The 15,393-nt window shown below is 38.1% G+C and overlaps 2 protein-coding genes and 1 long non-coding RNA gene across 4 annotated transcripts in view; 2 read left to right on the plus strand and 1 right to left on the minus strand.

Annotated features, from left to right (window-relative positions):
• Window positions 1-619: 619 nt before the first annotated feature.
• On the minus strand, window positions 620-2,065 carry foxd1 (forkhead box D1). The gene has a single exon (XM_008423540.2). It carries the CDS (start codon window positions 1,723-1,725, stop codon window positions 643-645), a length of 1,083 nt encoding a protein of 360 aa, XP_008421762.1. The 5' UTR covers window positions 1,726-2,065; the 3' UTR covers window positions 620-642.
• A 3,184-nt stretch (window positions 2,066-5,249) lies between these two features.
• The window catches only part of btf3 (basic transcription factor 3), a 23,511-nt gene continuing 13,367 nt past the window's right edge, over window positions 5,250-15,393 (plus strand). The window contains exon 1 of the mRNA XM_008423541.1: window positions 5,250-5,291. Coding sequence (XP_008421763.1) covers window positions 5,265-5,291 — 27 coding nt within the window. The 5' untranslated portion in view covers window positions 5,250-5,264. The remainder of the gene's footprint in view (window positions 5,292-15,393) is intronic.
• LOC103473365 (uncharacterized) lies at window positions 7,645-9,434 on the plus strand. Of its 2 annotated transcripts, XR_001777177.1 has the most exons (5): window positions 7,645-7,870; window positions 8,006-8,129; window positions 8,391-8,548; window positions 8,745-8,905; window positions 9,026-9,434. It is a non-coding gene; the product is annotated as an uncharacterized LOC103473365 (long non-coding RNA). The 2 variants fall into 2 exon arrangements; XR_535010.2 differs by lacking the exon at window positions 7,645-7,870 and having other exon boundaries at window positions 7,887-8,129.

Genomic DNA, 15,393 nt, shown 5'->3' on the forward strand with positions numbered 1-15,393 from the left:
AAAAAGAGAAATTTATTCTTCTTAATAAACAAATTGTGTAAAAAATACCACACCTCAGTTACACCATAATTGGCAAAAAAAAAAAAAAAAAGAAAATGTACAATGCTTTCATTACTTCAAATCAAAACACACAGCAACAGAATTATAAATGACTTTGCTGCTTGCGTGTTCTTTTCTTCTTCCTTTAATACAAACTTCAAATCAAAACCTTTAAACCTTGTTTTGATTTGTTCATAAAATAATAATAATAGATATAAAAAAGATGGATGTGTTTGACACAATTTAAAACATGTGATCACTTAGAACCTGTCCTGAGACGCTCCTAAAGAAAACAGCAGTGACTGAAACTAATCACGTCTTGATAAAATACAAGGAAAATTCGAGGTCAAAAAATCCTTTTGATTCTCACTGAAATAATAATAATAAAAAAAACCCATACCATAAATATATAGTTTCATAAACAGCATGAATATAGGCACAAATAGTGTTTTTTTTCTTCTTCTTGCATGTCCGTCATTCTGCTGCAAACAAACGTACAAAAATAATCCTACCTTCAAAGAGGGGAGGGGGAAGTTTGTTTCTGTTTTTGATAAGTTTTTTGTTGTTGCAGTTTTAAGACTTTTTTTTTTTTTTTTTTTTTTTTTAACAGGCGCTAGTGCCGCCGATAATTCTGTTCGGGAAGTTTTCGACTAAAACGGCCTCCGGGTGGACGGACTGCGGCTGGCTGGGGAGCCCCACGGAGGTCGGTAAAACCGGGACAATGACAGGAGGAGTCCTGGCGGGGCTCAGCGACCCGCCGATGATGCTCTCTATGGAGAAGGGAGACCGCTGCTGCGGCTGCGGCGGTTGCTGCTGCTGCTGCTGCGCCGGGGGGCTAGCTTTCTGCGCCGGGGATGCGGAGCCCAGAGCGGACCCAAGCTGCGGGTAAAATCGGCTCCGGGCAAGGTCCGTGCTGGTGGGCATAAGCGACGGCGAGGGGATGTGCGTGTGGGAATGTCTGGGCTGCTGCTGCTGCTGTTGCTGCTGCTGGAAGGCGAACAGCGCGGAGTGCGTGTGGTAGGACTGCAGCTGGATGCCGTAGCCGCCGCAGCCGTACGGTCCGTACCCGTACGCGGCCGCCGCTGCCGCCGCCGCCGCAGGGATGAAGCCGTTGGGCTCCCGCAGCAAGTCCTGCGTCTGCTGCCTCTTGAAGCGCTTCCTCCGCCTCAGAAAGCTCCCGTTGTCGAACATGTCGGCCGACTCCGGGTCCAGCGTCCAGTAGTTGCCCTTCCCGGGGTTCCCGGGCTCGCGTGGGATCTTCACGAAGCAGTCGTTCAGAGACAAGTTGTGCCGGATGGAGTTCTGCCACGCCGGGAACTTCTCCCTGTAGTACGGGAAGCGGTTGCTGATGAAGTCGCAGATCTCGCTGAGCGTCAGCCTCTTCTTGGGGCTCTGCAGGATGGCCATGGTGATTAAGGCGATGTAGGAGTAAGGGGGCTTCACCAGGGCGTTCTTCCCCGCCGGCTTGAAGGCATCCCTGGTGGAGGAGGAGGTGGAGGTGGAGCCGTCCTGCAGGCACGGAGGAGGAGGAGGAGAGCCGGCCAGGAGGATGCCGTCCCGCATCTGCGCCACCTCGTCCACGTAGGAGCGCGTGTGGCCGTCGCCGTCCTCGCCCTCGCCGACCACGTCGATGTCGGTCTCTTCCGAAAGGAGGGAGGCATCCGACATCTCCGAGCTCAGAGTCATGGCTCAGTCTGTGCGCTCCGAGCTGCCCCTGAACCCCCCCTCAAAAACACGTCAAAAACTCATAAGAGAGGGAGAGGAGAGGCGCAGGAGAGAAACGTCCGCTGTTTTTTGCGCTGTTTCCATAGGTTTTTATTTTTATTTTATTTTTTTCTCTCTTTTCTTTCTTGGGAGGTTAGGCAGTTCTCAGACTGAAGCGCGAACCCTGGAGTGGTAAGACTGAATGTGTGCTATGGGGGGGAGAACCTGCGAAACGGGCAAACCTAGATCTCACAAGGGGCGGGTCTTTTCTTTAAATTTATACCACCGCCCTGATCACATGGGGGAGGAAACGTCACAGAGGCAAACGAGAAGCATGTAAAAAAAAGAAGAGAGACAACAACAAAAAACAATAATATAATAAAAATTGAATTTGAAAACTCAGGTTGTCCTTTTCCTGTGAGGAAAGAGGTTTTCTATAGTGCTTTTTTGATGCATTCCAAACTCAAATGCGTTTATTTGTTAGAAATGTAGCCAATTGCTATGAGGACACGCATGTCTCCATTTATCTCAATTTACATACAAAATAATAAGAATAAAAAAAGGGTGAAATAAAGGGGTTAAAAATGCATTATACAATAAGCTCAGTGATTGGCCATTTATTTCTCTTCTGCCCGCTTCCTGGGAGTGGCGCTCCCAGTTTGCGTGATCCCGCACTTCTCCAGATTATCCTGCGAGCCATTTGTAGTAGGAAAGAGTCAGCTGTTAACTCGAATCAGTCACGGGTCACGCAGAGCAGGCAAGCCCCCCTACATGTACATGAAGCCGGGGCCTAGAGCCGGCTGCATGCGTGGTGCTGTGGGAGAGCGGCTATAGACTCGGATTTTTTATTATTATTTTATGGAGCCATTTATATTTTATTGTATTTGTCTGGTTTAACAAAACAACACAAAACAATAATTTTATAATAAGCATTGCAGAAGACGTCATCTTTAATGAATGTCAGGCAAAAATCGCAAAATTCTTATTATTTATTTTCCTGTTTTAGGATTTTTTATTTTTTATTTTTTACTAATCTTTTGGGTTCTTTCTTTGATGTTTAACGTGTTAGGTAATAAGTCAATAGATAAGCAAATTGAATTTAATTAAATTCTGGCTTGCTCATCTTGAGGTTGATTTAAAACACTTTATCACATTTATTGTTCGAAATAACAATAGTACCTGTTAGTGATGGTTTTTAAAGCACAAATTAAACATGACAAGCAAGTAAATAAATCGAAATTTGAAAATAATTCTGTTTGTATTTTTACATTATTAAATAAGGAAAACAGACGTTTTTTTGTTTGTTTATTGATTTATATATTAAAAATACATAAAGAAAAATTAGGTGTGGTTCATAAAAAAAATCCATATCCAAACACGCTTAGAACTTGATAAGGTAGCTTCCCTTTCCAAGGGGATCTGCTTTGTTTGCGTATGACTCCCCCCACCCCCAACGTTTCAGACGTTTCCTTGTTTACACCGCCATCTAGCGGGGAAATGGTGCCGTACAAAAAAAAAAAAAAAAAGAAAAAACCTCCAAGTGGCGCAACATAGTGCCTGACTAAAACTTGATTCATTTTTAAATAATTCAGAATGCTGGAGTTATTTTGTCAATGTTACATAGGCTGTATTCTGCTGATGTTCTTTTTTTCTGTGCGTAGAGCAAAAACATCTCTTTGACCATAATTTCGCTTTTTAAGGACATCACTTACCAGCGCCAAAATTAATCGAAAGTAGGGTTTTATTTTTCCTATCGTTGATAATATCGTTGATAATATCCTTGATATTTTGAACAATAGCTGATGTTTAATTCGGTCAAAATGTAAATGTTGGCGGTTTTAACCGGTTCATCCTAAAGGTGTTAAAACTTCTTAAAATATATAAATTGACTGACAGTTCAATGTACGTAGACTCAAAAAGAGATCTGCGACAGACAGATATCTGTTTATCCTCAAACGTTTATCGTGATAATAGAGCAACTTCTTTCTCTTTTTTTCTTATTGAATCATCTATTTATTTTAAGCATATATATATTTATATATAAATTTAGAAATGAAAATACATCAAGAGTAAAAAAAAGATGTGTGTGTGTGTGTGTGTGTGTGTGTGTGTGTGTGTGTGTGTGTGTGTGTGTGTGTGTGTGTGTGTGTGTGTGTGTGTGTGTGTGTGTGTGTATGTATGTATGTATGTATGTATGTATGTATGCAAATAAACTCAGAAAAAATGCTCGGAAACCTCTGGCACCTGCTACTTATCCCCTGCATCCCACTTTTTCCATCCAAATAAAAGTGATATTACAAGTGTGAGATGCAGAGACTTTAACCTAAACATAAATGCTCGAATAACCACATTATACTCTGAAAGCAAATGGAGGTTATGGAATATAAGGTCATTTTCCCAACCTTGAGACATCTTGATGCAAATGCAAAAAGAAAGCTAATGCACTCTGGAGCTTTCTGTTGTTTATCTGTATTTACAGTCAAGAGGGACGAGTCCTGACAACCACCAATCCCTACTTGTTTGGAGTTTTTTAAATTGAGCAAAAGCCCAATAAAAAAAAACACAAAACAAAAAGAGTGAGAAGCCTGTACTTCCCTTACTTTCTCAGAGTTAATCTAACAAAGATTTATATTTGTGAAATGTGTTTTTGCTTGTTTTTTCACGACTTCTGCTTTTAAAGAGTTCTGAAAAGCAAATGACCTACAAAATAGTCAAACTAGGACTGGTTTACTTCACAGCAATTATTGATGTTTTGAAGCATTTTATTGGTAAAATCTTAGGTTCAAAAAGTGCACAAGAAATGCCACTTTTCCACTGACACTTTATTCAAACACAAACAACAGTTTATTTCACTGGGAATGTTTTGGTCCTAGTTACATACAAAACAGGTGAGGCCAAAATTATTCATACCCATGGTTGATTTAAAACACCCAGTGTTTAAGATTTATGGAACAATTTCACTGAACACAACTCACTTTTTGTGCTTATCATTACTTTATAGTACTATTGCATGCATATATTGTTATATATTACATATATAATGATAATACCTGCTACACTCTGGTACACACACTGTAAATTTACAGCGGAATTCCAGTAGTAACATACTGTTATTCCAAAATACGGTAGGATATTGTCAATTTGATGTCTTCTTCTGTTGTCACAATCAAGACTGACGAGTAAACTACTGAAAAAATAATTGTACAATACAGTTTTTTTTCTAGGCAAGACATTTTACTTGTATTTGCATCTTAGAGAACCAGCATATTACAGCATGTTACACCAACAATATTAAACGGAAAGAAAAAAATACTTTTAGGGAATGAATCAGAGCATAATCAAAAATGTTGATTACCAGTGTTGGTGTTGTATGTTAAAAATACAACGTTAATTAAACACTTGTTTAGTCAAATTCAAAGATAGGTTTGTCAGTTTCCCTAAAGAGATGGTGTTTGATAAAGAGCTGCTCCCACAATCACAACGTATCTGTGACGTCACGTGTTTACCCTGGAGACAGCAGTATGGCGTCTTGTCTGGAGCTTATCAAGGTAAGTTCCCCACAGCTATTTAAACAATATCTCAATAAAGAAAAACAAAACAAGGTAAGTTCCATGTTAAGACCATCATGTTTTTGATTTTGATCATTTTTATGAGTGCATTAACTTTCTGTTTGCGCAAGAGTATCAACTTATGCTTAACGTAAGTTTATTTGTTTGGATATCGCGGTACAACTGTTCAGTACAGGGGCGCTCAAGTCCAGTCCTTGAGAGCTGCTATCCTGAAACTTTCAGACGCTTCCCCGCGCCAATTAACACACCTGAATCAAATGAAAGGCTGCTTAGCAGGTCTGTTGGAGTAAAGATGCATCGAAAAGTTGCAGGACGAGAGCTAATAAAAATAATAAACCAAGGGTGTCCTTGGTTTATTATTTTTGTTAGCAGCTAAAGCTAGCCAAGCAGACTGTGTAGCACGGGGTGTCGGGTGGTTAAACGAACATTAAACCAGGCATTCTTCTGTTGGTTCATGTGCTTCGTCCTCAAGGGCGTAGGAACGAGTCTGTCATTGGGGGAGACGCATATCGGAAACCTGACAGATCAGCCAATACCTTGAGCAGAAATGTCAAACAATTATGCCATCAACACGTCAGTAATGCGTTACTCTAATCTGACGCTTGTTTCAGTAACAAGTATTCTAACATGTTACTATTTACAAACCAATAATCAGATTAAAGTTATGCATAGTACAATGACCGTCATTCCAGGATGAACACTCACTTTAGGATTTGCCTCACAACTACCAAGCTAAATACTCTGGTAGCACAGACAGGCTAACAGATTCTGATATATTTTATTGGTCAAAAGATATTTGATTATTGGTCAAAATGCATTGATATAAATTGACTGGTAATTGAACTGGTTCTACCTCTTTCTAAAACCAAAGTAGAAAACAGCTCATAAAATAGGACTCAGCAGTTTTAAACTCAATACATCAGTTTGACCAACAAAAATAAAATCTAAAAAATAACTTTTGTTCTTCTTGAACAACTCTCTACATCAGTCCAACAGTTTGATCTACACAATAAAAAAAATTATACTTTTCACATGTAACAGACCCTTAGCTCCTCACTGTTAACTCAGTCTCACTTTCCAGCTCTGCATTCAGTAACTTACCAAACATGAGCCATAAAAAACACTGAGGCAAAAAGCCTAAATGTTTTTTTTTCCCCGTCATTTTCAGCCACAAACATTTAACTGAAATATATACGGATATGTGTTTCTGTCTCTGCCTCCCTCTGACTCTCTGTAGCCTGATGTTCCTGCATGGATTCATGGATTTACAACAGAGACACTAATGTAATTTACAGTGTCAGAATGTGAACTAAATATAAAAAGTATGTTTTTATCATATCAAAAAAAAATTATCTTTGTCTTTCTGTTTATTCACTGTCACATGCTGTTTTTATTTTAATTATGTAAAACACTTTGAAATGCCTTGCAGCTGAAATGTGCTATGCAAATAAAATTTGATTGATTGATTACAGAATGAGAATTTAAACAACGTAATTTTCAGATGTATACATTATTATACATCTCAACTCTATTTACTGTGTAGCAAAAATGTTCACTAATTTATTTTTAAACCTCTCCTCAAGCACTTTTCTTATTGTCTAACCATTACCCTTATAGTGTGGAAATAATTTTAAAAATATTCAAACGTTGAAAGAAATCAACCTGACATCAGTCTTCACCTGTTCTCCTTTCTGGTTTTATTGAAATTAATATAATGTTTATATCTTCACACTCTGAAACTCCACCTGGCTCTCCTATGTCTTTCCTGACCTGCTCCTCTCATAATAAAATAGTTTAGTTTATTTAAAAATTAAAAACAGTTAATACATATTTCAATAAACTAAATGAAGACCTCATCAGAGCTTCTTCACCTTTCTTCAACATCATTCTAGCACTGCTGTACTCCTCAATATATAATATAATATAATATAATATAATATAATATAATATAATATAATATAATATAATATAAATACATGTTAAGTGGTCGAGTATGATCAGGTGTTGTTCACTTTAAATAATAAAAAGACTCATTTTGCTGCTGTTTCAGTCTCATTCTAAATCATTGTGACCAGACTAGCAGACTTTAAACAAAGTTGGCAGTAAAATTTTGGACATGTGACTATTCCAGAATTAAAACCGCTTAACCAAAAAGATTTAGTTCTATATATGAAAGTAAACTGACAAGATGTTATAAACGAGCGATATTCATGGCAAAATTCCTGACAGACAGTTTATCTCATTCAAACTCCGTCTGCTGCTGCCTTTACTCTGAGCCGTTCAAAGAGGGGAGGGGGAGGAGAGGGGAGCAAGCGCTCTGCTGAATGCGCTGTTGTGCGCCTTAAAAATAAAAGCATGCGAGTGGAAGATTTTAAAATTCTTCGCAACTGCGGCGAAATTATTGGGAGGGACGAATGTGGCTCTCTTCAATATTAGGGGGGACATGCCCCCCCCGTCCACCCCGCTTCCTACGCCTATGTTCGTCCTACATCCAAAGGCCACAAGAAGAATCCAAAACAGCTCATGTCAAACCGGACCATATTTTCAGATATGTGCAGGTATGTGGTTATTCTAATGATCCTACTTCTTTGTAGAAGCACTTTCTCATTGGCTTTCTTGCTATCTGAATGTAGCTGTGCTACTAAATATATTTAATAATTTTTATTATTCGTCTTCTTATCATTATGTCAAAGATGCAAGCCAGTGTTGAAGCCTTCCTCATTTCCGTGCAACCAGGACAGCCCTTCCTCCTGCATGTTGGTGAAAACGAGCAGCACCAAAGGCACTTCACCATCAGTGACCACAAGATCATCCAAGGTAGCTTTTGATGAACTTTCAAAGCACACTTCACCTTCAGTTCAAAGTACCATGAATTCCTCTACAACTTCTGTAAATTAATCCAGCCTACAGTTTTCAACATTGATGTGACTTGCACGACAATTGAGGAGTTTAAGATCCTTGCTTTTATTTTACCTGGCAGAGTGGACATTCTTTATTATGATGATCATTTAAATGCATACTGTATCAATAAGAGGATTTGTTTTATGTTCTTCCAATTAATGACTTGGTTTATTACAGTCCCTGTGGCAAGCAGTTTTCTGCATGGTCAGCATTGAAGGCCATATTGTCTTTGAGAGGGTCCAGCCAACATTCCAGACAGGACAGTGTTGTCCGTCTTCTTCATCTTCAGCCTCCAATATCAACATGAGGCAGCCAAGACTTTGGTTCATTCAACGGTAAAACCATTCCTATAATTTTTTTTTACAATAACATGGTTTTAAAGCAAGTTATGATTAACATTTGACAAAGGTGGTGATGTTTTCTCTTTACGTAATTAAAAACAACTTTATTTATATATTGTACCAGTTGTATTCAGAATGCCACACTATTTATATTCTCAGGAATTTTCCCATTTTTGATTTTGTTTTTTAGTCGCTTCATTGGGATTAACCCGGAAAGGGCACAAAAGCCAGTCATGGGAAGATGGTATCCAAAAAGACAGGAAAGACCATTCAAAAGAAAAAGTGACAGTCAATGTTCAGGTTTCCACCCTCATCAAAAACCTGATGGACTTTGAGTGGCATCTCATTCAGGTTAGTTGTTGTCCTTTTCTTTTCTTTGAAATATTTCTGTTTCCATATTATTTAAGATCTAAATTGTATTGGCTTTTATTTTTCCATGTTGGACGGTGCCTTCATCTGCATCTAATAAAGTAAGTGCCACTTGGACTCTTGAAAACCACTAATAGTTCATATTTTAAAACCCTGTTAATACTAGAATTCCACATTATTTCAGCCATGTTGAATTTTAGATTTTGGAAGTCCTTTTTCATTGATTTGCTAAGCATACCTAAAGCATGGATATTTCTTTAAGAACTGTGTTTTTCTGTTCATAATATTGTAGAAATTAATGAGTTAAACCCAGTTTATGTCGCTGTAAACTGAAAGTCTTCAGTTTTTATTCCAGTGTTAGTGAAACTATATTGACTTTGAAGGCCTATTTTTTGCCAGTTCTCTGAGGAATGGTTTTGTGTTATTCGTTTTGAATGTTTGAATATACTGGAAATATATGTGGTTTGAGACATAGTGGTGCCTTTAAATAAAAATTCTGTTCAGATGGTTACTTATCGCATCCTCTTTTGTGTTATGCGAAGTTCTGATTATGCAGATTATGTATTTTAGAACCGCATCAATTGGGTTAGGTATTAATGTTCTATCATAAAACTAAGACTGTACTTTAAAAAGTAGCATTACAGTTTTCTTTGCAGTAGCTTACTCATAAAGTGAATGCAGTAGTTAAACTAAATTTACAGTGAAAATAATGGAACCTACAGACGCCAGTATTTGAAGGTATATTTACTTTCACCACTGTATTTTACGGTGGCCAACAAGTACGAACACCCAGCAAAGAAGAGAAAAACACATGCAACAAAAAAGAGATGCGAATAAAAAATGCTGAAAACAGAAGTGATCCAGACCACTAGGGGGAGTCGAACAAAGAACAACTGTGTCCAAAGTCAGGTTTTGCATCCTTGGGTCCTCGACGACTGGAAGAGAGAAGCTGTAGCTTTCAGCTAGCTGCTTAGCCTCTACCGTGGCGTTATGTTGCTTAGCAACCGTGACAACGTGAATCACATTGCGGCGAAGGGAAAAAAAAAACGGACTCCAAAGTATGTTTTTTTTTTCTCCTGATTTCTCTATTACTCTAAACCTTTTGTAATAAAGGCTGTTGCATATTAAAAAAATCTTAGTCTGATTCTAAAATGTTCATACACGTATAGCACATTTACACAAGGAATGTTAGCAAAGTATCCCTTTTCAAATACTCTCCAAATCTCAGGTAAGACAATACAGTTTAATCAAACTATTGTGTTTTTAGGCTCAACTTTAATCAGTCAAACCGATTTGCTCAGGAATAAATGAAATATTTGAGTGAACCAAAATATTACAACTAGATGTTACCTGACTTAATATCTGTGTTTAACTAACTGTCATTTGGGAAAGCCCGAATGAGTCAGGTGTTCTCCCGTGCAATATAATCCTGGACCAGCTGGCAGCAGGCGAGGGGAGCTGGGTGTTAATACAGCGCGAGCAGACATCTCCGAAAACGTCGAGCAATATTGCAATTAGGTGATGCACTGATGAACCAAGCAGAAATGTGAGATTTATACATCTACATTCTCGCCTACAGACATTGTTTAAATCATGTTGTATCACAGTTGCTAAGCAACATAATGCCGAGGTAGAGGCTAGGCAGCTAGCTGAAGGCTACAGCTTCTCTGCAATGCTCTCTGCCTTCGCAGAGAGCATTCCGGTCTACGGAAGACCGAGAAACGACCCGGTCTTCCGTAGACCGGGTCGTTTCTCAAGCCCATGTAGACCCCGAATTCGGACACAAAACTCTTGTGGTCTGGAACACTTATTTTTATATATTTTTTGCATCTCTTTTGTTTGCGTCTTTTCTTTGTTGTATTTGTTTTTTTGTCATGTTTGCTGCGCGTTTGCACCTGTCGACCACCGTAGTATTTTAACAATTATGTATTTTAGTTCTGCTGGGGTCCATGTGTATTTGTTACAAGTTGCATTGTGATCACTGTTATGTGTAGAGTGTTATGGGGTTCCTCTGTCTGACTCTGCCGACTTCCACTCACATGTGATGGACCTGTCATGTGGGCAGGGGAGCGGGGAACCAGTACCGATGCTGATATGACAGAACACCGGAAGAGCAGAGAGTTCAGTGTGTGTTAGCAGTGAAGCTATTCAGTTGAGTGTAACGGTTTGTTACAGGCGCGAGCTGCAGCCTAAAATTTCAGTCTATGGATATGGTAAGTTGGTACGCAATGGGGTATATGCCACGGACTTCCGTTTTAGCACTTCCGCATTTTTATGCCACATAGAATGCTTCCGGTGCAYAGGCAACAGTATGTTAACAGTGGCTCCTCAGTCCTGCAGGACTATTAATGATGCTTATATAATTATTCAGACGTCCTGAAACGCTCCAACAACAACAAAGGATTTAAGCTGGATGTGTCAAAACTTCACAATAACTTCGAAGGTAAGTTAATAAATCGTTTGTAATCACCATAATGCCTCATATGTCTGACATAGCTAACAGGGACAAGCTTACAAAGGTGCTATGTAAATGTTAAGTGTTTTGATTATCTGTGCATTGTGCAATCCACATATCTATGCTGTATAGATAGATAAAGATATAGATATAAACATATATAGATCTGTCTATATTGTGCCCAAGCTATCAGTCGAAGCTAAAGTTAGCTTCCGAATGTAGCATCTAATTCGGAAAATAGCTAAAGAGCGATTACATTTAATTTTTCACTATCTTGAGCTTTTTTAATGTGTTGTACTTTAAAAACAACACCTAGACATTTCAAACCTAACTAGATTATTCTGTACTAACAGCAGAATAAATAAAACATTTGTGAAACCTTCTAATTGATTTGTGAAATTTGCAAAATGTCAATAGATTCCAGAACGCATTAGATCTGAATTATTAATTTGTGATTATTATTTTAACTTTCCGTTTTCTTTATTTTTTTTAATCTTTATTATAGTTGGAGTTGGACAGTTCTGTTTGATGGCTTCCTGGAGGGAGAGATCGGCTGAGCTATTGTGGCCAACAACTTTTCTCCTGCTATTAACGTTTTTGCTTTTCTTAATATAAAGTATTTCTATCAGTTGCTCTTTTTCCGTTTTGAATTCAGTATTTGTTTATACAGTATTTTTTTATTTTTACCTTAATGCTTACCTGGTCAGTTGAGGTGGAACTGACCAGGTTCCACCTCAACTGGTGGAACTGGTGGAACCATGTGACAAATGTCACATGGTTCTGACATTTGTCAGAACCATGTGGTTCTGTCAGAACCACATGGACTGAGCTGGTTACATCAGATCAATCTGAATCTTTATTTCTCATTAAAACATCTTCTTGTAATTTTGAGACATTGTTATAAAATTGCATCTTTATTCTACTGTAACGATGACTACATTCTTGCAATTAAAAATTCTTGTATCCTGACCGTAATGCTCCTTATACAAATCACAGAACAGATGATTGAAATAAAGGCACTTTTTGAAAGTATTTTCTGTGATTTTATTATAGAAATTGAGGGCAGGAGGAATCAATTAAAATCAAATCTGGTATGAAAAAAAATCTTGTATCATCCAGCCTTATTCAGCATATTAAAATATATGACTAACTACATATTACTTAATATTCACATTTCTTTGCTGGTATTACCTAAATGTGTTGCATTTTAACATCTCACTTGAATTCCTGATCTACATGCAAATACTTGATATAACGTAAACACTGAGAAATGGGGAAAAATGGTTTGAGAAATGTAGAGAATGACAAATGAGATTCAGTTTTATTGTAGGTACAAACAGGATAGCAAAATGAACAGTGAATATATAATATACTTCCTGGCAGCTAATCAGACACCAGACTTGTTTTGCCTTTACTGGTGATGAAAACTCGTCACTCTGGAGCAGAGGAAGTCCGGCTCAGCCCCGTCCAGGATGACTGCAGTGTCAGGGTAGCCAACAAAGTCTGCAGGTAGATTTTTGTATATCTGGTGCTCCGGGTTCAAGATCATAGTTTAACCAAGTACTGTAAATAAAGTTAGTCCACGTTGTGATGATCCTGCAGACCGTGGACTGATGGCTGCCGTGCCGGTCAGCTGGTCCAGGTGCTTGGATCCAGTGGAAAGGTAATTGGCACAGCGATCATGACTCAAAAACGCATCACGAGGTGTTGCTATGCAAACCTGAAAAATTTAAAACAAAAAAACAACAACTAATAAGCGTCCATATTTAGCTGCACAACATAATCAAAACTAATAAATCCTCAGCTCTTTTTGAGAGTTTTGCTTGAAAATACATTGACAATATCTCAGGAAATTTAATGTTTAAGTGAAATAGTTCTGGTATCACAAAGAAACTGCAAAAAAAAATGTTTCAGAGTTGTAACAACACTGAAGTTACTGAATAAGAATGAACTGAAATATTTACTACTTAGAAAATGCATGTTAAAATCTGAATACTTTTGAAAGTGTGCAGCTGAAATTAATTTAAACTTCAAGCAGGCAAAGCATCGTGTTCGCCTAATACCTGCACCAACAGTAATACAAAAAATTATGCATATAAGAGGCATTAGTTTATAATAGTCGAGGCAAACCTAAATTTACCATTTTAAAAACAAATGCAGTCATAACCTCATTTTCTAAGCAAAATCTCAGAGGGGAAAAAAGAGAAATTACGTTGTGTAAAGCAAGAACAGATTATAGCAGCCAAGTGGAAAAAATCACTCTAACGTGGATTATAATTATGAAACAGCAAAGGTAGATGTCATATTTTCGGGATTCGGGAAATACATGATTTCTACCATTTGTTCTGTGTGTTTTTTTATGTGGGTCGGTGACACTTAAACGGCTGTAAAGCGAAGGTTTTGGACCTTAATCTGACTGACTAGATCGGGCTGAAGCGTTGCTGCCCTCGGCTGTTCTTAAATTACCTGCTCGGTATCGCTTGGACTGCATGTTAAATGTATTTTATATAATTGTCACATATAAAAAAAACCTAAGGAGTTGCCTAAAAATAATGTCATACTCCGTATAACACAAACGCAAACATCAACACACGTATTGATTTACCTTGTGCCGAATCGCTGCCTCTGTTCTCAGCCTGTTCCCGTAGCATTATTTTTCCTCCAACAAATTATTCCAGTAAACGAAGCATGTACAGCTCTCTTTTAACCTCCGTCTTCCCATTTCTGACGCTGGATCTTCAAAATTCTCAAGCTTTGAAATAGCAGGCAGCTACAAACTGTGTGTTAGCTGTAGTGGCTAAGTTTTGGCTACAGTCCGCTGTCACCTCGATATCAGCAGGAAAATGAAAAAAAACTAAGCACTGGATGGTACCGGCTAATTATTGGACACAACGGCACTCCACAAAACTCGGTTGTTGTACCAGTAGCTCACAGATATTTTAAGTTTTGCGTCTTTTTCATGGTACAGATCTTGCAGCTTTGGGTAAAAACCATAGGAGCAAGCAGGACCCGGAACCAATCTATGTGGCATAAATTCAAACGGAAATACGTCACCACCTCTCGTGGCATATACCCCATAGCAGCTCACTCTTATTTCTAATAAACCCTGTTGGCGTCATTACAGTATTTACTTAGAGTACACCACTTTAAAAGGTGATTGCAGGATTGAAAAAGTAAATGTCCAGTAAATTACTGGTATGTACAGACGCCAGCTTTTTAATTTTTTTAACCGTTTTTCTGAAAGAACGGTTAAAAACAAACAAACAAACAAAAAAAAAAACTGGCGTCTGTAGCTACCAGTATTTTTTTTAAATCGTTCTTTCATAACGGTAGATTACCGTTCTTTCACAGTATCTATACCGTACTTACGTTGACGGTAATCTACTGTCAGGATTAATTACGGTACAGCTACTGTGCATTTACAGTAAACTTCTGGCGTCTATAGCTGCCAGTATTTGACTGTAAATTTGCAGGATTATGTTTTAGTGTACACATTTAAACTACTGATTTAAATCCTAATCTTGATGAAAAAAAAACAGCTTTTAGATTGGTTTAATAATGATCGATAAGAAAGGAAATGGATCAAATACATTTACAGAAGTGGGTAAAAGTTAACCACATCGGTAATGTTTTTGAAACGCTCACTATAACAAGACTTGCATTTTTAATTTTCCCACAGAAACACTATTTTGCTGTGTGCTGTTATATCTAGAGTAGCGGTTGTAACAGTCGTAATTGTGTAGTATCTCTTTAAGACATTCTAGTATCTCAGATGACGTCATGTATGCGTCGCTGTTTCTTTTTAGAGAACGTCTGAGAAACCTGCTACAGTTGGATACTGTAACAGTCGTTACAAATTGTTACAATACCTGGACTGAGACGGACATATAACTCTCTTATGTTAGTGACGTTATGGGTTGCTTTGAACTCTGCTTATTTCATGTGTGAATGTATAGCAGCCGTTCAACCGGGCTTGTAAGGTTGGTGAAGAGCGTCTTATTAAAGGACAACACTG

This window comes from Poecilia reticulata, linkage group LG12 (genome assembly GCF_000633615.1).
Source record: "Poecilia reticulata strain Guanapo linkage group LG12, Guppy_female_1.0+MT, whole genome shotgun sequence".
Classification (NCBI taxonomy): domain Eukaryota; kingdom Metazoa; phylum Chordata; class Actinopteri; order Cyprinodontiformes; family Poeciliidae; genus Poecilia; species Poecilia reticulata.